Source organism: Tinamus guttatus, unplaced genomic scaffold (genome assembly GCF_059628265.1).
Source record: "Tinamus guttatus ecotype Peru unplaced genomic scaffold, ASM5962826v1 Tinamus_guttatus_pri_ptg000327l, whole genome shotgun sequence".
NCBI lineage: Eukaryota > Metazoa > Chordata > Aves > Tinamiformes > Tinamidae > Tinamus > Tinamus guttatus.
This window is the reverse complement of record NW_028288861.1, coordinates 9,542,219-9,565,920: the sequence shown is the minus strand read 5'-3', so window position 1 is coordinate 9,565,920 and position 23,702 is coordinate 9,542,219. Positions and strand designations below refer to the sequence as shown.

General features: G+C 48.1%; 2 protein-coding genes across 3 annotated transcripts; one reads left to right on the top strand and one right to left on the bottom strand.

Annotated features, from left to right (window-relative positions):
* Positions 1-1,576: 1,576 nt before the first annotated feature.
* Positions 1,577-7,504, bottom strand: AHSA1 (activator of HSP90 ATPase activity 1). The gene is made up of 9 exons (XM_010216373.2): positions 7,332-7,504; positions 6,832-7,022; positions 6,573-6,655; positions 6,072-6,189; positions 4,434-4,522; positions 3,967-4,101; positions 3,296-3,397; positions 2,463-2,514; positions 1,577-1,989 (listed from the first exon to the last, which is right to left on the bottom strand). Exons 1-9 carry the CDS (start codon positions 7,409-7,411, stop codon positions 1,817-1,819), a joined length of 1,023 nt encoding a protein of 340 aa, XP_010214675.2. The 5' UTR covers positions 7,412-7,504; the 3' UTR covers positions 1,577-1,816.
* Positions 7,505-8,011: 507 nt separating this feature from the next.
* Positions 8,012-21,148, top strand: VIPAS39 (VPS33B interacting protein, apical-basolateral polarity regulator, spe-39 homolog). Of its 2 annotated transcripts, XM_010216370.2 has the most exons (19): positions 8,012-8,121; positions 8,558-8,657; positions 9,715-9,858; positions 10,754-10,792; positions 11,156-11,220; positions 13,919-13,975; positions 14,971-15,063; positions 15,724-15,757; positions 16,635-16,737; positions 16,822-16,849; positions 17,045-17,118; positions 17,630-17,705; positions 17,989-18,123; positions 18,487-18,528; positions 18,940-19,029; positions 19,466-19,552; positions 20,133-20,222; positions 20,555-20,659; positions 20,922-21,148. In XM_010216370.2, the coding sequence occupies exons 1-19, from the start codon at positions 8,029-8,031 to the stop codon at positions 20,940-20,942; spliced, it is 1,476 nt and encodes a 491-aa protein (XP_010214672.2). In that variant the 5' UTR covers positions 8,012-8,028; the 3' UTR covers positions 20,943-21,148. The 2 variants fall into 2 exon arrangements, with proteins under 2 accessions (XP_010214672.2, XP_088385439.1); XM_088529313.1 differs by lacking the exon at positions 13,919-13,975.
* The last annotated feature ends 2,554 nt before the right edge of the window (positions 21,149-23,702 follow it).

Sequence of the window (23,702 nt, the reverse complement as noted above, 5' to 3'; positions counted from 1 at the left end):
ACGTCAGGAGGCCAGCAGCAGCATAACTTGGGGAGGGCAGGTTTGCTGGAAGCTGTAGCCATGCAGAGCTCTCAAACAGTCCGAGTCTGCCCTGCTCTGTGCTTGGGGGCTGCTGGCAGAGGCCATAGCGCATCCTATTAGAGTAGCAGCAGGATGCCCCAAGTAAAGCCGTGTTTGTGATGAAAGGAAGGCAATTAAAATTCCACCTCAGCTGCCTTCCTGTCCCACTTCCTAACGTTGCAGCAGCAGGTGACAAGCGAGGCCGCTCTCTGCTGCCCTCCGCTCTGCGATGCCGGAGCCAACCTCGCCGGGCCGGAGCGCTGCTGCCCCGGCGCGGCCGGCCCTGCTGCAGCTGCGAAAATACCAAGATGACGCTCTGATTCTGCTATCAAGTTTGTCACAAATCAAGTCAGAATTGGCTCCTTTTCTCTACTTTAAAATTATATTAGTTTCCTTAAATCAAAGTTCATCTTGTTTGTGAAAGGATCATCCAAGTCTGCCATTTAAGGTTTCCACATTTCTGTCTAGCATTTTCCAAAGAGGAAACCACACATGTGTACTGCAGAGTAGTACCAGACTCCTTGTATTATGTTAGGCTTCTGCGGTCTACCCGCTGCATGCAGTAGTACATCTGTGCATAAGCATCCTGGCAAAATACTTAGGTCTCCTTTTCTAGAAAAAGGGGCAAACATGAACATAGGGAAGTCTTACCACAGTACAAGTGTCTGGTCCTGCATACTTCAATTTCAGCCAAAGGTCAGCAGAGATAAATACACAATAGAAAATTTAGTTTCATCCCACACTCCTCAACACACAAAACTGAAACTCAGGAAATTCCAAGTAAACGTAAAACTTTTCCCCTGGGACGGGGTTGAACATTGTAACAGGTTGCCTGAAGAAGTTGCCACATCTCTGTCCTCAGAAACATTCAAACTGGACATGGTCTGGGGCAGCTTGCTCTCACTGACCTTGCTTGAGCAGGGGAGTTAGTGAACTCCAACAGCAACTATTGTGTGATTCCATCACTTTGTTAAGATGCGCTATACCATAAATAATCACTTCGGAATGATAGGGAGTAGAAATATTTTCCCTATTTTAATAAACAAAGATACTTATACGAGTTGCCTTTTAAAGGCGCACCAAAGTTCTTCCCCCTGCTCATCCAAGTCCTCTACTGATTGCTACAAGCCATTAAGAAGGCAAAACAAAACAAAGTTCTTAGTAACATGACTTTTAGTTAGCTAGAGCTGCTCTGCAGATTACCCCATCCTAAACTAGCTGAAAGTGCAGCAGATATGTCATCCCTCAAAGGCAAAATTGAGTACTTCAGTCAATCTACATGTCAGGAAAACAGGCACTTTTCACTGGAGCTGCTTACCCCCTTCCCTCCTCCTCCTCCCCTCCCACCCGCACAGAAACTTAGACAATACATAAGTTTCCACTAATGGTACTAGCAGGAAAGAAGTTATTTTTTTTCCCCTTCCTCCTCAGCAGCAGCAGAAGAGGGATCAGGCAGGAATATCCCTCCCTTAATTCTAGCTACCAGTCCTCTGAACTCAAACAGATAGAACACAGATTTCATAGTTTTTTTTAAGTTAGGTTTATTTAGGAATAGAAGTATGTACATGTAAGAATCCCCTGCGGCACAAGACATGCACAAAGCAAGGAGGGACTGAAAGTGGCGCTGCTCAATGGCCTTCCTTATCATCCGTCATCCCACTCTTCCCAGCAGAGGCCAAGATTAGAAAGGGACAGGTGAAAAATTCATCAGTCCTTGCAGCAGAGTCTTCAAACAGGGCCTTCCCAGCAACCAATGTTAAAACAAGCGGGCGCCATAGCCAAATGTCTGTTTTATGCCCTCGAAGTAGTAGCGCTGCCAGCCTTGCTTTGTTCTTTCCTCCTCACTGGCGGGAATGCCTTTGCCTTCCAAGCACACTTCCGTCTCACCACCTTTGTCAGTGAAGTTCAAGGTAATTGTTGCAAAGTGCCCTACAGGAAGCAAAACAAACCTGTCAGCAAATGGTACAGTATCAGCTGCCCCAAGGAGCTGCTTCCCTCCTCTCACGCAGCACCAAACAGAAGAAAAAAAAGCACACACACAAACCCAAAGTAACACTCTCCAGGATGGATCCCAGAAGGATCTATTTATGATGGCAGGTCTTCCTTAGAAAGAGAGAGGAAGGAGAGTGCTCCCTTTTCACACGTCTCAAAGCAGCTACAGCAGAGCAACCTGCCACTTTGTTGTTCCTAATCCCTGCTCACTGCCCTAAGCAGTGGCTCGTGGCTCTGGCCCTGTCATTTGGGTTATGAAGATGAGGTTAGACTGGTGCAGCTCCCAGAATGCTGCGTGTGCCTTCCACTCCCTCCCAATGCTAGCTGAAGGGCAGAACGGTAAATGGGACTGGAATTCTTTGCATACAGGCAAGGGCTGCAATACCATAGTCCACTTTTGGACTGCTTACCAGCTGGCCAAGATTTAAATCTCCATTTCATAATAAGTTGCTTCTCAGGGACCTAGGAAAGAGAAAAAAAAAAAAAAAAAGAAGTCTGAGGACTAGGGTCTCTTCCAAATCCTACAATCTTTAATAGAGAAGAACTAAAACTGTGCTTGATCAGAAGTCTTGTAATAACTTAAGAAACATGAAAAATAGTATCTTAAAGTTGACTGTTCTTTCCACTCCTTTACCAGGAAGTTCGCCAGGCTAGATTTGAATCACCCAAGTTAAGGGCTTAGGAGAAAGGTAAATTGGGAAGTCTCACAGATTCAGACTCCAGTGTACAACCCATGGAATAGAGGCACAAGGTCTGAATACTGTATATCATGTTCAGATACTACAAACTGCTGTAAGGAACCCACTGAGAGTAATTCCTGACACAACACTGATGCAGTATCCCTGTTCAGAAGGCTTCAATGGCATGAAGGCTTCAGTGGAAGAGAATCAGTCACTGCTGCTGAGCTCCACCCCAAACTCCCACAATAAAAAAAAAAAAAAAAAAAAAAAAAACAAACACACTCAGACAAACAATCAAACAAGTAACCACAAACAGTAACAGGGCAGATGCAGGGCTAGAAGTCAGGTTTCCCCCCCCCCCCCCAAGCTAACATCTTTTGCACTAACTCATATTATCTTCCAGCACTAATGAGACCTTCAGTAGCTGCAGTGATTATATATGACTACCTAGCACCAGGGAGGGACTCAGGATTAGTGAATTGAAGAATTGCTACAAAATGCATGCATCAAAACCTAACACACTCCCTCCTGAGCAAGATGGAGCATCACGAGCTAGTACTTACTAGGTCAACAAACTCTCCTGTGACACTGCCATCCAGCAGCTGAAACTTCCCTCCTTTATCAGCCTCCAAGGCTGCTTTTGCATGGGTGAAAGCTTGGACCATCTGCAAAGAATTCAGGAAGAGGCCTGTATTATTTCACATTATCTGTTTGCAAACTTGTTGATTAATGCTTCCCATACAACTACAGAGTCCACAACTCCTGGAAGAGTAGGACAGTCCATAATGTAAAGTCTTTATTGAAAAGGAAAACCCTGTTGCAGACAGAAGCAGCAATGTTAGAGTCCCTACAGCAGCACTTTGCTTGCCCCTAGTTCCTTTACCACACAGCAGTGCAAAGGGAGGAATTTCTCAAGCAGTATTTCTCTGGCTTTGAGACTGCCTAACCTTAAAAGGAACAAAGCCACCAAAACTGTGAATTCCAAGAGATCTGCTCACACACAGAAAGGGATGCGACTACAGATACGTGCTGAGAACTGTGAAGAACTGGCTCCTAGCTGGCATTAAATCCCTTTTCAACTGATGGATAAGGTGCACGTGTGAGCTGCAAGTTTTACAGACCAGCTTTCTTATTCCACTCTCAGGCACAAGTGTGCCACAGAACACCTTGAAAAGCTTTGCAGGAAGAGCCTTCTCTGCACGAAGGGCAGTTTGCAAAACAATCTTGGGCTTACCTCCTGAGTAACAAATACCCGGTAGAGCTCCTCAGGAGATGTTAAGAATGTGTCTTTCAAGCTGATCTTACACGTAGGAATCTTGACTCCCACAGATTTGGACTGCGACGTTGCTGTATTGCTGCTAGCAGCGGTCTAACAAAATAACAAACAGCAGTGAAGCACACACACACTTTCCCCCCACCAAACTTAAACAAGCAGGCACACATCCAGGAGAGAAACAAAGATCTTTACACCATACTGGAGGGCATCAAGCAGACCGAGCACTATACTTGAATTAAGAAATACCACATTCTGACAATGGAAACAGTCAGACCTGCACCACAGATTTCTGATATATACCCGAGATACATACATATGAATATACACCCCATAAGCAGAAAAAAATTATTATTGGGACTTGCAACAACAACATGCTATGCATTTTTTCAGAAATCCCCAAAACACATTTGCACAGTTTTGTTTACCTTGCGGTCCTCTGCTTTAGGTGCCATCTGAGGTGTTGTTTCCATATGCTCACCATTCATCGTGGGCAAAATCATACCCTGGGTGAATTCTGCAAAGACAGGAGAATGCTCACAAAACTAAAAGATCAAGCAAACCTTTCCTCTGATCTTTGAAACGCAATCAAAAGGGGCCTTCCATTTTCTCCCCTGCTTTTGCTAGCACCCACTTCTTTACTTTTTTAATAACAACAGCAAAACAAACAAACAAACAAACAAAAAAAAACACAATTCTTTTGCCCTCACTACTCTCCATTGACGGCTATAATAAAACCTGACAATACAGTTAGAAATATCCTATTTCCAGCCTAATTTCTGCTGTCTTACACATGCTGCTCTCTACTAGCTTTATACTTCTTTTTTCCATTTCACTCTAATATAAATAGCAATTGTATATCCATTATTTCTTCCTTGCTGGTCTAAAGAAACCAAGCTCTGCCTTTATTTCAGTTGGACTTTCTATTTTTTCAGATCACTGCAGTGCAGAAAAGAAGATGTTTCTAATTCCATCTTAAATTTATCTTTTTTGACAACAGGGCTCTGCACATAATTCCAGGTTAGGCCTCACCAGGGCATTATAGAGAAGCACAAGTATTTTTTCAACTCCACCAGAAGCTTTGGAGCTTCAGCCTCTTCCACCTCTCTCCCTGCCTTTCTTTTGTTAGCAGCTCTATCAGTTCTGCCTTTGCCATTTATAAAGCATTTTGGTCCTTCTCCTTCCTCTTCAGCTGTTCAAATCAGCAAAATTACATCAGATACCACAATTTTATTAAAATGCACACAACTGCATTTCCACCTATTACTACTTAGCCCAGCCCACAAGATCATACAACTCTTTCCAAACAATATCGTCATCATCCACAGGGAGACGGCACCATCCAATATACCACTAAGATCACTAAAACCCAGTGGTACAGAAGTTTGATTCTAGAAAACCAGTGAACAGTCAAGTTTTGCTTGGTGGAACCATCACTATCTAATGTGTACGGTGCACAGCTGGTTAAGTAGATATGTTGTCTATAAAATAATTGTTTCAGATGCTAAGACAATCTGTTTAGTAACACCAAAACTTGCACAGGAAAGTAAAATTGTCAGGTTCTTTTTCAAATCCAAATAGCACCAGAGCACCCGGTCTTGTTAGTGGGGCAGAAGATAAAACCCACAGAAACTAGTACACCAGAAAACTAGAGAGAAAACATCACCTTCGCAGAGGACAATCAAGCCAAAGGCCAGATTGTGCCACATGCAGTGATGGACGCTCTGCGTTACTGTGGTAGCAAATACATGTTTCACTGGCACAACTTCCACTGTTGCTGGACTTCAGTGTATGAACAACATGCTCAGTTATAAAACATACATCCAAAACCACTGCTTATTAATGGATTATCACTGAATAGTGTTTTGTCGCTGTGCTAGAGGATCTAGAGACATAAGTACTTCTTGTCAAACACCTTTCATAAAAGAAAAATAACTGCTGCCACTTAAGAGACCATTTTTATTGAGGTGGGGAGAGCAACTGCCACTGTCTCCTCTTTTCTCCAGGCCTTTATCTAGCAATAGCCCATAACAGTCCAAAACTACTTCCCTCTCTCAGATACATACCTGTTTTGAGAGTGCTGATGTAAGTTTTCATTGCATCTCTTATTTTTTTTGTACCCTCTTGCTTCATCAGGGTCTTCAAGTTAGTGTCTGGCTCATCTTTAGCAAGGCTGACAAGGATCTAAACCAAGAAAATAAAGACTGTTTAACAAAAAGATTACTATTTAAGAAAGCTGCATTTAGCAAGTTCGTTATCACTTGATTCAATATCATAGTTAGACTTTGAGCTAAGTTTTCACAAGGAGCTGTACAGTTTTATAGTCTTTCATTTCACTTTTATTTATAGCCATTCACCTACTGACAGCCCATTTTAAGTTTTATACCTAGCCACACTGACATGTTATAAGTCCCGTTTTAGAAAGGAATTTGTTTGATAACAACTTGGGTTTAAGCAGTCCCTAACACCAAAAAGGCCCTCTGCAATTGCTTTAAAAAAGTAACAGGGAAATATTAACACTATAAGAACTCTATACGCAGTAGAGTCATTATTAGCTACTACCTTACCTCAACCTCATCAATGTCGTTTTCATCCGAGAGATTAGGAATCTCCACATATCCTTTATACTTCACTCCTGTCTTTGAGGTACCTGCAAAGAGCAATGATGTCTGGATCAGTGTTCCTTACTCTGGTTGTTCCAAAAACAACCTTGTGTTGTATTGCAAGAAAAATACTTTTCTTCATTTTTACTTCCTAGATAAAAGAGGTGTCCTTAATCCTATGCTTGAACCTGACAGTGAAACAGGAGCAGAGAACGTCACTCACCAGTCCAGGCCAGTTTAATAGCCCACTCGTAGAAGAAGATGAGTTTGCCTTTGCGGTTGTTAATGGAGGCTTCTCCATCCAACTTGCTCACTTCTGTCACCTCGCAGGCCCCTTCCTCCCCCTCCACCCTGACTGGCAGCAGAAGTGCTTTAAGCCGCTCCGTGGACCAGTTGGAGGCATCACGCTCTGTCCTGCAGGAAGAGAGGAGTGCAGGTGGATGGGTGGGAGCATCCGAAGCAGGTCACGACACCGCGTATATGGGCACAACCCGGGCAGCTGCCAACCTCGCCCCGCACCTCCCAAGCACCACGGGGGCTAGGCAGGCAGAGGGGGCACCAACGCAGTCATCTCGGCACCCCAAAGCCCCGCACGCGGGCCGCGAGAGCGGCCTGTTCTGCCTTCCCTGCCCCGCACACACGGCGGGGAAGGAAGGGCCTCGTTCCCGGGCACCGGCCCGGACTGACCGGCCCGCAGGCCCCGCCGCCCGCCCCGCCACTCACCAGTGCCAGTTGTTGACGTTGGTGGCGTCCGCCCGCTGCTCGACGATCCAGCGCGGGTCTCCCTCACCCCACTTGGCCATCGGGACCGCTGCCCTCCCGCCGCCGCTCCGCGCCGCCCGCCCGTGGAAACTGCTAGAACCGCCGCGCCACCTCCCGGCTTCCGGCACCGGCACGGGCCCTTCCGGCGCCCTCCCCCGCCCAGCCTTCTTGGTCCCACCGCGCGCCGCCTCCCCGCTCCGCCCGAGGCCGGTGCCTGCAGCCGGTGTCCGCGGCCGCCCGCACTGTCGAGCACCCAGTGCCCGCAGGACCCCGCAACGACGGCGCCGGGCCCCGCCTGCCGTCCCTTGCTGTGCCGCCGCGGCGGGAGGGGCGAGCGTACGCAGGGCACGCCGGGACTCGTAGTCCGCGGGCGCGGGGCCGCCGTGTCGGGGGCGGCGGGGACACTACAGGTCCCGGCGTGCCGCGCGGCCGCGGCCGCCCTTCCTCCTGCGGCGCCGTTAGCGGGGCCGCCGTCTCGCGCGGGACGGGCGAGGCGAGGAGAGAGGCGAGGTGGGGAGGGGAGGCGGCCGGGGCCGGGCGCTGTGGTGCTGCAGCGCGGGGGAGGAGGGAGGAGGGAGGAGGGAGGCAGGGCCAGTCCGTGGGTGGCGGCGGGGCCGGTGCGGAGCCGCCCGCCGCGCTGACGCGGGTGCCGTTGCAGATGAGCCGAGCGCGCGCGGACGAGGAGGAGTACTGGCACAGCTCCAAATTCCGCGCCTTCACCTTCGACGACGAGGATGACGAGCTGTCCCAGGTAGGGCTCCCCGCCCGCGGCCCTCCGAGCGGCCTCGATGCGGGCGAGGGCGACGGGTGCTTCCTTGGGGCCGCTGCTCCGTGCCGGGGGGCCGGGAGCCCGTGCCCCACGGCTCCGCAGCCCGTGTGAATCCCTCTGGAAGCTGCGGTGCTCTCTCCTTCCCCTGTGTGTCCAGCTGCAGCACCCGCGTTTTTGAGCTGTTCGTGTCTCTGCGGGTGCCTCTGGCCCGCAGGGAGAAGGGAAGCAGCCTCTGGCTGTTGGGCCCCCATGTACCGCCTGTATTCAGTATTCAGCAGCACCGAAAGCCTCCTGGGGGAGGGCGCTGGAGGAGCCCGGTACAGCGTCCTGAGGGAGGTTGTTTGAGGAGGTCATGGGAAACAAAGCGCTCCATTGCAATGCTAGTGGTTCTTAATGCAAACTTTTTCATTGTTTCTAGCTAAAGGAGACCAAGCGGGCAGTGAACAGCCTTCGGGATATTGTTGACGATGATGACGATGACCTGGAGAAGGTCAGCTGGAGTGGGGAACCCGTGGGAAGTAAGTGCAGAAGGATCCCAAGCTAACTTTGGAGGCAATAGGGTTCAAATTGCCATTTAACCTATGCTCTTTATCTGAACTCAGGAGTACTGTAGACTATCTAATCCTGTCCTCCTTTTGCTTCAGATCAAATTCTGAGCCGTTGGTATTACCTGTGTGGATCTGCTTCAAAGAGAGGAAGCAGAAGGAGATGGCATAACTAGAAAGACTGCAGACAAGTGGAGGGATTTTACTATGTTTTTTTCCAATATGTATTTTAGCCTAGAGCAGATATTTGAGAATTAAAAACATTTTGGTTTGCATCCTGTTCAGTTGACTCTCATGTTTGTGGGTGATACCTGTTTCACACTGCTGCCTGAAATGACACTATCTCAGGTTCTCTGTGTTTGGCCTTGCAACAGTTTAAGGAGATATTTCAGCATCTGGTGTGTGTTTAAGGACAGACTCCTATGCCTGAAATTTGAAGAGAATTTAAAGCGTTAAACAAATCAATTTCTGGCAAAGGTAGGGGCAGGCTCACAGTCCTCCCACAATTGCTGTCTGCTGCTTTTTGGACCTATTGCTGCCATAAAGAACAGTTTGGGCCTTTGCTAGCCATTGGGCACCTTTCAAACTGCGGAGGCTTAAATTTGAATCACCCAGAGGACTTTCAAAGTGCCTAATCTTCCTGCCCTATGCTGCAGCTCTTGGCTGTGGTTCAGGTCTGTTCCCTTCTGGTTCAGGATCTCTATCCATTGCCTATTTTTTTGTTACACTTCCCTGTCCTAAAAGTGTGCATTGTCCAGCTGCATGAAAAGCCGTAACTAGCTGTACTGCACTGCTGAAATACCTCCATTTCTGGAGGAGAAGAGACAATTGTTTAATAAGCAACATGATGTTGAGAGTCTGCACGCTGCATCTGATTAGTGTCAGGGATCAAAATGTGCAGGGATATGCTGGCATAAACCTGACCAAGAGACATGCATTCCTGCTCTGCCTTAAGATCCTCCTTTGTTGGTTTTCTTTTTCTCTGCCTTAAATGGCCACAGTGGTTCTGTCTGTACATTTTGTCTGTCAGGTATCTCCTGGTCAATCAGAGAGACAGCGTCCAGCAGCACCACTTCCCTGGAGAGCCGAGATTCCAGTCTGCCAAAGGGCTCTTCCTCCTATACGGCTCTTCCTAAACAAGCCTCTTCCTACTCCCTAAGCAACCTATTCAAAGGTGAGCTTCTTCCTACACAGTTTGGACAAATGGGCTTTTCTTCAAGAGTCTCAAGAAGAAATCATTTTATCTTAGCGTTTTCTGCAAAGCGTATTGCAAAACAGGAAAGGTCTGAGCTCTTTGAGGGTATACCTTGAGGTAAATTTTCTAACTGGTGTATCTGGTACTGGTCAGAAATTGGAGACGGTGCTTGTCTTTTGCAGAAGAAGATAGATAAACTTTACTGAGGAGACTCTGTAGCTTCTTGAAACCCAATTTTCATGGAGTTGCAATGGAGAGCATAGCACATTACTGCTACCTGTTTTCATAATGGAAAGGAGCAGGCCATAGAGGGACTGGCTGGAGCCATGTAGCCTGCATTTAGTCCTCAGTGATGTGGGAAGACAGCCTTATTATTCTTTACTTGGAGCTTAGGTGGCTGATGTTGACATTTGCAGCTCATTCAGCAGCATATGCCACTTAGCAGTAGCAGTGGTAGCCCACCAGCTTGCAAGAGTTCAGCTCTGCTGTCTTGCAGCTAGAGAATCAGTCAACCTTTGTTCTTTCTCTTTTTCTGTGGTGCTTTTTACTCACATCTTTGATAACATAGTGGCAATGAACAGTGTCAAAATTACAAAATCAGCCCTGGCGAATGAGGTTTTCCTGTGGTGCTGAGGCCGCTGTAGTGCTGTGCCCACAGGCCTCTGTTCTGCAGGCTGCCTAGCTGCTTCTGGCCTTGGCCAAAACACGGTGGATAGGGCCAAGGTGCCACATAGTTTGTGGCATCACAAACCATCTGAAAGCCTTAGACTGCAAGCAGTTGAGGCTGAGGTGTGACAACATAGTGCAAATCGTTGTGCAGAGTGGCTTGTTCTAACTGGATTGTAGTCTAGAGCTATGTTTGTTTTCATTTCAGGGCGAAACAAGCTTCCAAGTTTCCAGTCCCTTTCAGATGGTACGTCTGAATCTTTGCCTTGTTTTGGAAGGGGTATAGTATTGCATAAAAGGTTTGTACCCGGAGCATTTCCAAAGAAGGGGTGGTGTCATCTTCCTTATATTGCAGAAAGGAAAGCTGATTGATATGTTTGCTAAAGTCACCCAGCAAGCAAGCAAAATACTTGACATGGTAGTTTGGGAGCTATATGTAAGTGAAGAGTATTGGGTTAAGTTCTAAACCAAAACCTCTTCATTTTGTGTTGCCATTTGATGCTTGAGTTCAGGTCATCTACCAGAGAAACTAAGAAAAGTATGATTTCAAAAGTGAGTGAATCAGGATTTTGATGTTGCTGCTACTCATTGCTTTGTCTTTCTCTCCCAGCCCTCTCTGACACAGGGGTTAAAAACTACGCTCCGGAGTTGCGCAGACCGAAAGCTGAGTACAAGGTGAGTAGCTTGTGTTTGCGATGCGGAGACCAGAGCACTGCCAGAAGAGCTGCCTACCCTAAAGGTTTTAGGGGAAGTGATTACTCAGTGTTTCAGATAGCAGAGGGCAATGCAGGGGATAGGACAGGGAGGTGCAAGATGTAGAACCAGCGTTGGTAATTTAGGCATTCTCTGCTTGTGCCCAGGAGAGAGGAGCTTTGGTTCCGCGAGAAGGGTTATTAGTTGTTCTTTCTCTTAATGTCTTGCCCATGAGTCTCTGTGAAAGGAACTCTTAATAATGCCTTGCCTGAAAGCTCCTTTCATGCTGGATCAGATGCATTGGCATCATTTATATTCCTTAAATGAAACAGAAATCTACAGCCTTCTAAATCCCTTGTTCATGAATCACAGGAACACCCGGGTCAGGGAGAGCACAAAGATGGAGTTCCAGTTGGCAGGAATGTTCTTCTCCCAGGTAGGCGGTATTAGGTATTGCCAAATCTCATGGGTTTCAGCAGCCAGCGGGTTTCTCCTGTCCAAGCCTGGTCCCTTTCTCCTGAGCCAGGTCCAGCCAGTAACAAGGCTAAGCTCATTCGCAGTAGGCATGTACTGGCACGCATACATGCTGCTAAAACACTTGGCCACACAGATCAAGAAAAACAAAACAAAACACAGTGTATTTACCAGTAGACACACATCCATACAGAACTGAGGCATCATCTCGAGCCTCGTCTCCATTCAGAACTGAGCTCCCCTAGCAGGCAATGCTCACACCATACAGGCCTCTCCAGTAGCTGGCACCTGGGTGCTCAGACTTGTTTTCTGTTGTGCCACATTTGTTGCTGGTGCTTGGACCACTTACCCTGCTCACTGGCTAGGTGACCTAGAAGTTCACTAGCATTTGCACACACACACTTGGAATAGAAAAGCCATTCACATGCCAGATTACTAAAAATAAGATTTAGTAAGAGTGTAAGATAGTGATCGAGTGCAGGGCTCAATCAGACAAGCATACAGCAACAGATAAGCCCCCTGTTTATGCTTGACTGGTACCCATTATTCCTTTTTCCCACTATTTTCACTTTTTTGTTCCTTCCAAATTTACACTAATTGCTCCCTCTCTGTGCTTTTTGTCCTTGCTATGAGCATCTTGTAATAAGAGTCATGTATTCCTATAATCCTCTTATAACATCCCAAGTTTCTCTTTCCCCTGCATCTGATCTTTTACATCTTTAAAGTTGTAACGTGTTCGGGTGTTTGCAGAGAGTTTCTTTGGTTTCCTCATATTGACAGGTTTCATACAAGGGATGAGGAGCTAATCTGTCATGTCAATGGTAGATGGGTGTAGCCACGTCAGGCGCGCTCAGTTTACACTGATTAGGTTGCTGGGATTCTTCATCCTGTCTATGGTCATCTGATCCTCACTAGATCCGTGTGTTTGTAGTGATTACTCCTTAACCTAACAGGCAGAGCTTCCTGAAAGTGCAACAGAAGAAATAAATGCTCTGTGTTGTGTCCTACTCTGTGCTCTAGTGCTTTCAGGAATAGTGAAACAGGAAGGAGGGGATTTTGCATAGCCCCATTAAAGCAGGCAGGAATATGTAAGTGGAGTGAAACGGAGAAAGAAAATCCAGTGTCGGCTTTGAAACAACGTCCTGACAGCAATGGGCTGAGGCGCTGCCTTTGGCCAGAGGTGCTGCAGGGAGCCCCAGTGCTCAGGACATTGATACTTAGCGATGTAGTGACTTCAGAGACTCATGCAACAGTCTCCTGATGGGAGAGGACTGGGCAAGGCTTTTACTCCCCAGATCTGTGATTTCAGTAAATCTTTATTTTAATTTCAATATCCTGAAAGCTGTATTGTGTATTCCCTTTTTCTGTCTCTTTTGAGAGAGACAGGGTACTGTAATATGACCACTTTTTCTGGGGCCTCACATAGATGCCTGCTTGAAGTCTGAGTTTGAGCCTGGCTTGATCCACCCATTATTTGGTGTTTCCAGATCCTGGTGTCTTCAGGGAAAGTACTTTGCTCACTGCAGCATCTGTAGCATGTTGCCTGAGGATAGGCTAGCTACAGACCTCAGTGCTGTTGTCACATTTGACTAGTACTGTGTGATTGCCCAAGCACTTACCTAAGGCTGCCAGCCTTGTATTCTCTGCTGTGGAGAGATGTGTCTGAGTTGTAGTAAGAAATTGAGCCCTTCTCTCTTGTTCTGGACTTGTCAATTTTGCATGTATTTTGTTTGTCCGTCTGAAAACAACCTTGGACCTTCAATTTGCAAGAAGGATACCCTGTTGAAATGCACTTCCTGTAAAAGATATGGCTATGGACCCTGTTCAGGCAGTAGGAAAACTCTCCTTTGGCCTCTCAGCCTCTAGTATTCTCCACCAGCATGCAGACTCAGAGTGCACAGCATTCCCACCTGAGGACTGTAAAGATTCATCAAACCTAATGGTCTCCTTGCGGCAGCTGAATGAGAAGTCCGAGAAGCTCTGCCTAGGTCTGAACCTTCCCTGTGCAGGGTGCCCTTTGGGTAGGGCAGGACAGCATGCAGGCCTGTCCTTGAGTCCCTGAGTTTGGCTGTCCTGTCAACAGAGACTGTTCCTGGCCCATTGCTCTGGTCCAGCATAAATGAAAGCCAGGCTGGAGCCTGTGAGAGTAATCAGGCCTCTGGAGGCTCAAAAGTCCTGTTTTTTTTTTTTTTTTTTTTTGTGGCAGGATTACAGCAGTGACTGGAGCCCCAAAGATACTGTCAGGCGAATGCAGAGGGGCAAGGTAAGGACCTTTTTCTTCCATCTGCTTGCAGGAGAGGAATATGGGTGCTCTCGAACTGCTTTACACCTTCCCCAGTGCTCCAACTGTATGCAAAGGCAGGAAGGGGCTCGCTGTTGCTTGCAGCATTTGCCAGGGAGTGTGCTGGGCCTGTCTATTGCTTTGCTAGGTGGCAGGACTGAGATCACCCTGGGCCAAGGAGCCCTGCAGGGTTTTCTTGGTTTGTTACTTGTGTTGTCCCCCTCAGCTAGGCTCTGGCAGAAGGTATCTGTGCACCTGTGCTCTTCCCTGCCCTTTCCACTCCCTGAGGCTGTGGAAAAAAAAAAATCCAAGACTGTGGGACTTTACTTCTTTTCTCAGTGATGGCAAATGGAGGGAAGAAAACAAACATTCTTCATTACACTGGAGCTGAAATCTTAGTCTCATCTCCCCAGAGTTTGCAGCAAGCACATAAGGAGCTTTGCACAGAGATAGCCCCCAGATCTCCATATCCCTTTGCAGTTGCTATTGATGCTACTTTTCCTTACCAGCTGCCATATGTTTTATTCTGCATGTGTCTCCTGAAATGGGGGAAATGGACTAAAGGCTGAGATAGATTATAATTATGGGATAAGAGGAAGGAAGTAAAAGTCCTACAACTCCAATCTTCTCATCTGCTCCATGGAAAAGACCCTACAGAGTGTCCTCCCTCTGTCAGGCTGGTATTTAGGGAGTTTGGCCTTGTTACAAGGGTGCTCAGGAGAACTCTGCATGCAGAGCGTTTGTTCTCCCGGCCCAGATAGTAATGAGAGCTAATTTTGTAACCCCTGTGAACTGATTCCCAGGGATCATGCAGTGCATGGTGTTAATGCATGAAAAGTTCTCCTGTGGGTGGAAAGAAAGTTATCCTTGTCGCTGAAGGGCTCAGGAGGGAAGAATGGGTAGGATCTTGGGGCTTGGTTCAGCCTGGGGACTTGCTTGATTTCCTCTTTACCATATTTTACCTCTTCTGACTCCAGGTCTGCTCTCTAGAGAGGTTCCGCTCCCTGCAGGACAAGCTGGTGCTCTTGGATGAAGCTGTGGCAGGGAATGATGGAAATGTCATTACAGCTGTGAGTCCTGCTGGGGCCATATACATATAGGGCTGGGACTTCCTTGGTGACCCCACAGAAGGCCTTTGTGTGAATGCAATGAATTGGCCATTTAATGCTGCAAGATGAAGGATTGTTCTTCACTTGAAACCAAGAATTTACCAAAGAGTGTCAAAGTTAAAGGCTGAGAAGCTACCTATTCCTGCTGGCTTTCCTGTCACTCCATAGAATTCCTGTCAGGTGATAACAAGGAATCTGATCTTCAGTTTTACAGATCTCTGCAGCAAGATCTTAAAGGCTAAGGTTTAATCTGCTTGTTGCAGCACAGAAGACTTGAGGGATATTGCCAGCTTATCTGGCTTCCAAAGCATCATACAGCAAATGAGGCTGTGTCAGAGCATCCTTGTCCATTTTTTTAAGCCCTTCAATCTCCAGGGTAAAGCTTTGTCCTTGTAAAACTTGGTCTCATTTGTCTAAGTTCTGGAGAATCCAGACTGCTGTGGCGCTGGCTCATTGCTTGCCCAGTGTCTGGTAGGCAGCAGAATTTAGTGCTATAAAAACTGTATCTTCAGAGGACCTTTACAAAAACTTCCTCAGGCCTTGACCAGTTTGCTGTCTATCTGTTTTAATTCTGGTGAAGATTGATCTGTTCAGCTGAGGGCTGCCTCTCTGTGCTCACAGGTCCTGATATTCCTGAAACGGACACTAAGGAAAGGTAAGCATGACTAGCATCAGGGTTTCCATGGTGTGTTTCAGTTAGAGGCAGAGGGGTTGGTTCTTTCACTGGCTGTAAGTGAGAGAGAAAGTAGTTGGGGCAATGCTGCTTTACTGAGCATGAAATGTCTGTGAGTGCAGTGAGTGTAAAATGAGAGGGAAGTGAGTGCTCAAGAGAGGCTGAGAGTGGTTGCAGCTGAAGGGGTCAGAGAGGCAGAATGAATCTGTAGGGATGAAGCTGTGATGGGTGGATGCTATGATCTGAAGGGATAGAGCTGTGAAATCAGCCGGTTCTGGGACTTCTAGGGTTGTGCTTTGAGGAGGGAGCAGGGGAGCAACGAAGATAATTGCGCGTCTATCTTAGTCTTTCCTCATAAGCGAGCTGGGCCTGTTTAGTCTGGAGAAGAGAAGATTGAGAGGAGATCTTACCAACATGTATAAATATGTGAGAGGAGAATGTAAAGGGAATGGGGACAAACTTTTTGGTGGTGGCCAGTGACAGAACAAGGAATAATACGTATAAATTAAAACGCAGGAAGTTCCATCTGAATATGAGGAAGAACTTCTTTCCTATGAGGATGACAGAGCACTGTAACAGGCTGCCCAGAGAGGTTGTGGAGTCTCCTTCTCTGGAGATCTTCCAAGCCCGCCTGGATGCCACCCTGTGCCATGTGCTCTAGGTGTCCCTGCTGGAGCAGGGGAGTTGGACTAGGTGATCGCTAGAGGTCCCTTCCAACTTTAACCATTCTGTGATTCTGTTGCTGAATCCCCCAGTAGTGTTTTGCAGCTCAGTGCACTGTGCTTAGTCCCTCTGTCAGTGCTGGCATGTTAGCTACCAACTCACTTTACCCATGTGCGTGCCTCCCTCTGCCCCATAGAGTTCTTGTTTCGGGAGCTGGAGGTGCGGCAGGTGGCCCTGTGTCATCTGATCCATTTCCTCAAAGAGACGGGTGAGCAGAAGTTCCTTCTGGATCTGCTCAGGTGAGGCTCTTGCCCAGTCCTGCAGCAGGGCTGAGTGTACTACTAAGAAGCTGCCCCAAAACTAATGCTCCTTCCGTTTTGCAGGTTCCTGGACAGGACTGAAGAATTTGCAGTGAGTATTTCTAGGAGCTGAAGCTGTTCTTCCTCAGGGATGAGGGAGCACGGCGGGTGGGAAGGGCAGAGGGAGGCTGGCAGAACGGTGTCTAGTAGTCAGAGGAAGAGACTTGCATTCTGCTTCTGCTCCCTGGAGTGCTGTATCTCCTAAACCCATGAGAATAACCTGTGTTTGTCTTTCTTCTCTCTCCAGCTGTCCCAGTACCGGGAGCATTTGAGCATTCAGGATGTAGAGAAACGAAGGGAGTTTCTGAAAGGCTGCATTGGGTAAGAAAAAAATACAAGAGAATGGGTGATATGTAGGTGCTCAACAGAAGGTAGTAATAAAGAAAATGAGAACCCGTCTCAGTGTCATACTGCAAGAACTGATATTGATACTGTACTGGGAGGATGGGATATTGTGCTATGCAGTGTAAAACAGAGAAGAAAAAATTAGGATTATCACTACTGCAGCATCTTCTCCTGCTTATTTGGGGACGTTCTGAACACTGACCCTTCAGCCTGTGAAGGGTGAAAGCTGGTGCCTGTACGTCGAAGAATCAGTACTGTCAGCTTTAGGCTGTGCTTTTAAGGGTACCAAATAATTTCTCTGGAGCCGATGCAGGAGAAAGCCAGAAAGGACAATGGGGAGGGGGTTGCAAGTCAGGATGTTGACTACTTGATAGCTTCTCATAGGCTGGGGATAAAGTGAAGTGTTCCTTGCCACATCCCTGTACACAGGGTGCTTGCTCAGCTATACTGTGTGTTGCTGACAATGCCTTGCTCTGTGTCTGGCCAGGCTGCCATTTTCAGCTGAGGATACGGCTCATGTCCAAGATCATTATACCCTACTGGAGAGGCAGATAATCATTGAGGTATGAAATCCTCCCTGTTGATCAGGAGACAGCTGGGGCTGGCTATGAGGTCTGCATCTGTCCTAACTCACAGCACTTTTTATCTAACGACCCTGGCCTGACGTGAGTAGTCATCCAAGCTGCTCTGCCAGGTTTATGTAACGAATACCAGACCTGAGATTTCTTGTCCTGTTGAGGGTGTGCATGTGCACCGCTTTCACAGAACTCTCTTCAGGTCTCTGCCCCACAGCTAGGTCAGGCAGCTGCTTCCACTTATGCTGCCCCTCTTCCTCTGCTTTTTCAGAGCAGTGATCGGCGCTTAGAGAAAGAAGGGGGGTCGGAGATATTCCGGAAATATCCTCGCAAGGCCTCGATTCTCAACATGCCACTCGTGACCACTCTCTACTACTCTTGTTTCTACCACTACACAGAGGCTGAGGTGAGGATAATGTGAGAAACCATGGAGGTGACTTCTTGTCCCTGTAGTTAGTATGTGGGGTGTGTAAGCTTGGCATGTTAATAAAGGAAGAGAGCGAGGCTGTGCTCTCCTCTTCCAGATTGACCAGAGTCTCCAGATAGATCTTGCAGGGAAAACCAAGCCAGAGAGCTCCTGTGGTGAATGGTTGCTCTCTCCTCTTCCAGCTGTTCCCTGCTATGTCACTAGCATGAGCAACAAGCAGTGAAAACTTGTATGGAGGGGAGATTTACACTGTGTGAAACAAGTGCTTTACAACAGAAAGCATCTGAGCCTCCCCATTGATCTCCCGTGTTGAAACTGCACTAACTTGTTTACTCTCTGCAGGGGACATACAGCAGCCCAACCAACCTGAAGAAAACCTTTAAGGTGAGGAACCCACTGTCACTGCTGTCCTGATGTTGTGGCAGCACCAGCCAGGCTGAGTTAGGAAGGAGGCTGAGTAGGAGGAGTTTGAGGAGCTCAGCACTGAGGCAAGGAGGGTAGTGCTTCATTCTCCCCTAGCAGAGCCATTCTGGAGGCTCAGAAATGCAAGTCGCAGCTGTGTGGAGGCTTTCACTGTCGCACTGAGAGAGGCAGCCTGGCTAACCTGCAGCAGCACTTGCAAATCCCCATCTCATACCTTGTGCACGTGCTCCCCCTGGCCTCACGCAGCACCTTCCCTCCTTGCCTGGCTGTGGGCACGGCTGCCGCCAAGTGGAGGCAGGTGACATTGTAGCTTATCTTGCACGGGGCCTCTGAGCTGTGCTGTTGCTCTGACTGCAGCTCTCTGCCTTGCAGATTCCTGATAAGCAGTATGTGCTGACTGCCCTGGCTGCGCGGGCCAAACTGCGTGCTTGGAATGATGTTGATGCCCTCTTCACCACCAAGGTGAGTAGGGGAAAGACTTCCTGGGAACTCACTTCCCAGTGCTGATATCTGACTTATGTGGTGTTACTGAACAGACTGGTTTTATTTCGGTGGTCGTGGGGCGGGGGCAGCATCTTGGTTGCAGAAAGTTGCAGTGAGTTGCTCATAAAACAGCTTTTCCTCTATTAGTGCTCTGCTGGGCCTGGAAGGGGTTCACTGCCAACCTCAACCCAGTCCCCGAATGAAGAGCTCTGGCATTGGAGTATGTAGTAACAGATGGGGAAGGTTGCCAGCAGCTGGAGTGAGATTCCTCCCTCTACACCCTTCACTGAGAGCAAAAAGTCTCTTATTTCCAACTTCAATCTGTGTCAACCTTGTTCTCTGCTTTTTTGCCTCTTCTGTCAGTAGCTGGAGCAATTGCCTTTAGAGTTAACACTGAGTTTGCCTCTGGTTTCAGAACTGGCTGGGCTATACCAAGAAGAAGGCACCCATTGGCTTCCACCGGGTGGTGGAGATCTTACAGAGGAACAACGCACCGGTGCAGGTGAGCGAGATGTCCCTTTGGGTCACTAGCCGTTTCTCAGGCTGACTTACATGTGTTGTGCTATTCATAGGTGCTATTGCCTGTGTCCTGCTCTGCACTGCAATTTGGTGTGAGACTGACTGCCCAAGTTACCTGCCTCACAACTGGCTGGCTCTGCCAGCTTGGCACTCAGTGAGCTAGCTAGTGACCCAAATGTCAACAGAAAATGTAAACAGGCATAAGAGCCGGGTCCTAGCTGGTTGCAAGAAGGACAGCAGGACTAAGGGGAGTCTGGGAGAACTCTCCACACAGTGATTTGCCAGCTACAAAAGTAGTGTTTGCTACACTAGCTTTTATACTTATTTAGTCAGGCAATGCCTAAGTTATTCCTCAAGAGTGGGGTAGTTTAAGACTAGGCTGTTCGTGAGCAAAGTTTTACTGCCTCCATGGTCCTCAGCAGTCTTGTTCTGGTCACTTGTCCAAGGGGGAATGGGTCAAGTCTGTGATAACGAGTGATCTTAAAGGTTTTGTGTTTGGGGTAAGAGAGTGAGGCAGGAGGTGCCTGTAGAAGTGAACCAACACAGCCTTCATCTCCTTGCAGGTGCTGCAGGAGTACGTGCGCCTGGTGGAGGATGTGGAGACACGGTTAAACCTGGCCACCAAGTACAAGTGCCACGATGTTGTCATTGATGTGAGTCCCTGCTGTGTGTGTAATGAGTAGGGATGAGAGCCTGCTTTTCCTCCCTAGTTTCCCTGTGCCCCTCTCTTACCTTCCTGCCACAGGCCTGGTTTTCTTAACCCCTGTGGCCTGGGAACGCTGTGGTCAGTGGAAGCCAGCTGAACCAGGAGAGCACCTGGGTTTGTGCTGTGCCCAGGACAGATCTGCACAGTCCATTCGCACAGGCAGCTGAAGTCATCGATGGGAATTTCAGGGGGGATCAAAGACTGACTCCTCTTCATCTGCACGGCACCATCCCACTTATCCTTCCGCTTATTTGGGTTCTGGTTTTGTTCTTTATCCAGACATACAGAGATCTAAAGGATCGTATCCAGCTGGCAGCTTATAGATGCAAAGTGGAGCGGGGCTCTGCAGAAGAAGAGAAGATAGACAGCATTCTCAACAATATGGTAAGAAACTCTGCTTTACCTCCTAGAGATCTTCATCAGAGGTATATTTTGAGTGTGCAGTGAGGACATGGCTGTCTCGCATTCTTTTCTCCCTTCTGGAAAGCTAATGTTATGTTTGGGGTTGCCTTCAGTGCAGGAATGAAGGGTGAAACTGATAGAAATAGCAGTGGATAGCTTGTGGATTGGCGCCCGCTAACCTGGCTCTGAAGGGATCTGTAGAAAGCCCTGATGCTAGTCATGTTCTGTTCTGCCTCTCTTTTAGCAAATCCGATGGAAGAACTGAGGAGCCCACTTGGCCTTTGCTTTGCCAGTGAGAGAGGAAACCACGAAATCCAGTCCAGTGCCAACAGAACAACTCTGATACTCGTCATTGCATGGTTATATCCATCAGTGACAGTGGATGCCTGTGGCTTGTGGGACACGCATTTGGGCTGGTTGAAGGCAGCTGCTCCAATATAGCCAGAGAAACATGGTACTGGTCCACCAGGATTGATTCTTTTTGGAATCTGAGTCCCTTTGACTTGGCTGTAAGCCAAGCATTGCTTGTGTTTACGGATGACCGTCGCTGGGCACAGCAGGATTATGTTTGACCTGTGTGGTGTCTGGGCTTGTTCCAGCAAGAGGAACAGGTCACTCACACTCGTGGGTCTCTCCAACAGATGACGCTGACCAGTCCCTGCAACACTCCCAGCTGACGTCGGCATCATCAACTATGGCTATGTCCAGAGTAAAGCCTGTTGTGGGGCTGTGGCCTCAAAAGAACTGTCTCTACCTTAAAGTCCTCTTTTTTTTTTTTTTTTTTTTTTGATTTGTTCTGGCTCGTCCCAGGAAAAGAAGTATTGTGTGAACTCCAGAGAGAGCTAGGGCAGCAGCCTTGGCCAATACTTCCATGCTGGTACTCAGCAGGAGAGCAGGCACCTGGTGTGGAGCTGGTCAGAGCCCTGCTGGGTTGGGCGATGACCAAGCAGGGACCTTTTTGCTTAGGGACAAGTCTGCTGGCCCCAGCAGTTCTTCTGATTGAGAGTGTTATGCCAGGAAGGATTGAACTGCACCTCCTCAGAAAGATGATTCCTCAGGCAACTGCTGGCTTCATCCTTCCAGATACTACTTCATCCCTTAAATAAAGCAGTCTCTTTCTCCTTGGGTTGTATATTACCTTCCCACACTGAGCACTTTGTCACTCTGAGCACAGATCCTGAGCAATTCATCACACCTCCCACTAAGGGAGTAGGTAGGGTGTTTTCTCATGTCCTGAAAAGCACAAATGAGTGTGACCATGAAGTGGCTTTGCCTGCAGAAGTACTTTATTTCACACTGTCAGTGCTATCAGCATGGTGGGGTATAGTTGAATCTTGCAGGTGATTATACAGAACTGAAGGTTATGTGTGAAAGTGATGTACTTCGATGGGGGAAAAGCTGAGCTCCAAGATCCCTGCTGCACTCTGTATGAAATGCAATCTCAATTTGTTAGGGTGAGGTTTGCTGACAGGCTTAAATTGTGTGTCCTAGGCTGGATATTGCCCAGTTGTGGGATTTGGAGTTGTGTTGCTGGTTGGAGTTTGTGTCAGAGAGCACAAGCAGGAGAAACTGACTATTCATAGAAAAATCTGATGGAGCCCTAAACTCTTAATTACCGTATTCTGAAAAATGGGGTCTTCAAAATAGCAGGGGAAAACAAACAACAACAACAACAACAACAAAACCCACTGAGGTTGCTGGAGTTAAATTGATCCTCCTGTGTGATTGACTTGTGTGCTAGGGAATGCTCTGCACTCGAAGAAAAGGTTTGGGCTCTGGAAGGAACGAAATTCCTGGCTCCTACGGCATAAAGCTGAGGTTCTGCTGAGGCTCCCGGCAACCAGGCACTCGCCGTGGCAGCAGCTGTTGGGCCACCTCGGCCGGGCATCCCCGGGGCAGCCAGAGCCCCAGGGACAGGGCGCCTGGCGCTTGCTGCCCCCTGGGCAGGACCGGTCCTTGCTGCAACGGTACTGCCAGGGCACGGGGACAGAAGCAGAGCAGACAGAAACTGGCAGGGCCCTTATTCAAGTTGTCCTTGTTCCTCGTGTTGATTGGAGTCACAGGCACTGGTGGCTGCAGGTGAAGAAGAGCTGCAGGACAGGACCCCAACCGCTTGGAGTGGGTATTTGACTCTATTGAGCTTTCCAGCTCTGAGTGGAGCTTGACTGAGGGTTGGTGCCTCTTGCTCCACAGAGGCATGCCTGACTTGGGTGAGTTGCAGAAAGCAAAAAAGGGCCTGTGCTGCTTCATTTTCTCTCCTCTGGTGCAGGTTTGTGATATGCTGAACAGTGCTCTAGTCTCAGTCAGGGGACAGAAGCAATTCAGATAGCTGAGCAGTGCCCTGCTTTGGATGAGAGCGCTGTGCTGAAGCAGGCAGGGCTGGGAGACCTCTCTACCCAGCAATGCTCTTGCTGGCTGAAACACCAACTCCCCAGCAGAGGAGGGAATCTGGTTTCGCTGGGCACTAAAGAGCTTAGTGGGCTGGTCAAAACCACTGTCTTCTTGTGATGGGTGCCTTGCACCCCTTGTAAGCATCTCTGTGGCTTGTGCAAAGCAATAACACAGGTAGCAGGTTCTTGCCTCTGGATGCTGCTGAGCTGGCTGTGCCAAGAACTAGAGACTTCCATAGAGACTTCACTGTGGTGGGTGTCTGCTACAGGCCACCTGACCAGAACAACGAGGTTGATGAGGCCTTCTATAGTCATAGCAAATGTGGGAAAGTGAAGGAATTGATGGATTGCTCAGCCAGGGAGGACAGGAAGCACAGTGATAATCCAGCATCCAGGAAACACGGTACTATTCCAGCATGGAGGAAAAAAAATCACTCATTCAAGGTTCAATTTTCCCAATACCTTCATCATCAGAGCAGCTCAAATGAAGCCTGGCCAAGTGCTGTGCCAGCAGCTTGCAGACAGCTGTGCTTTAAAAGCTATTTGGGGCTCACATAGTAGGGAGCTGTGGCAGATTCAAATATCCACTGATGTGTCCTGTTCTCGATGGCTGCACAGCATGGGGGGAGCTGTTG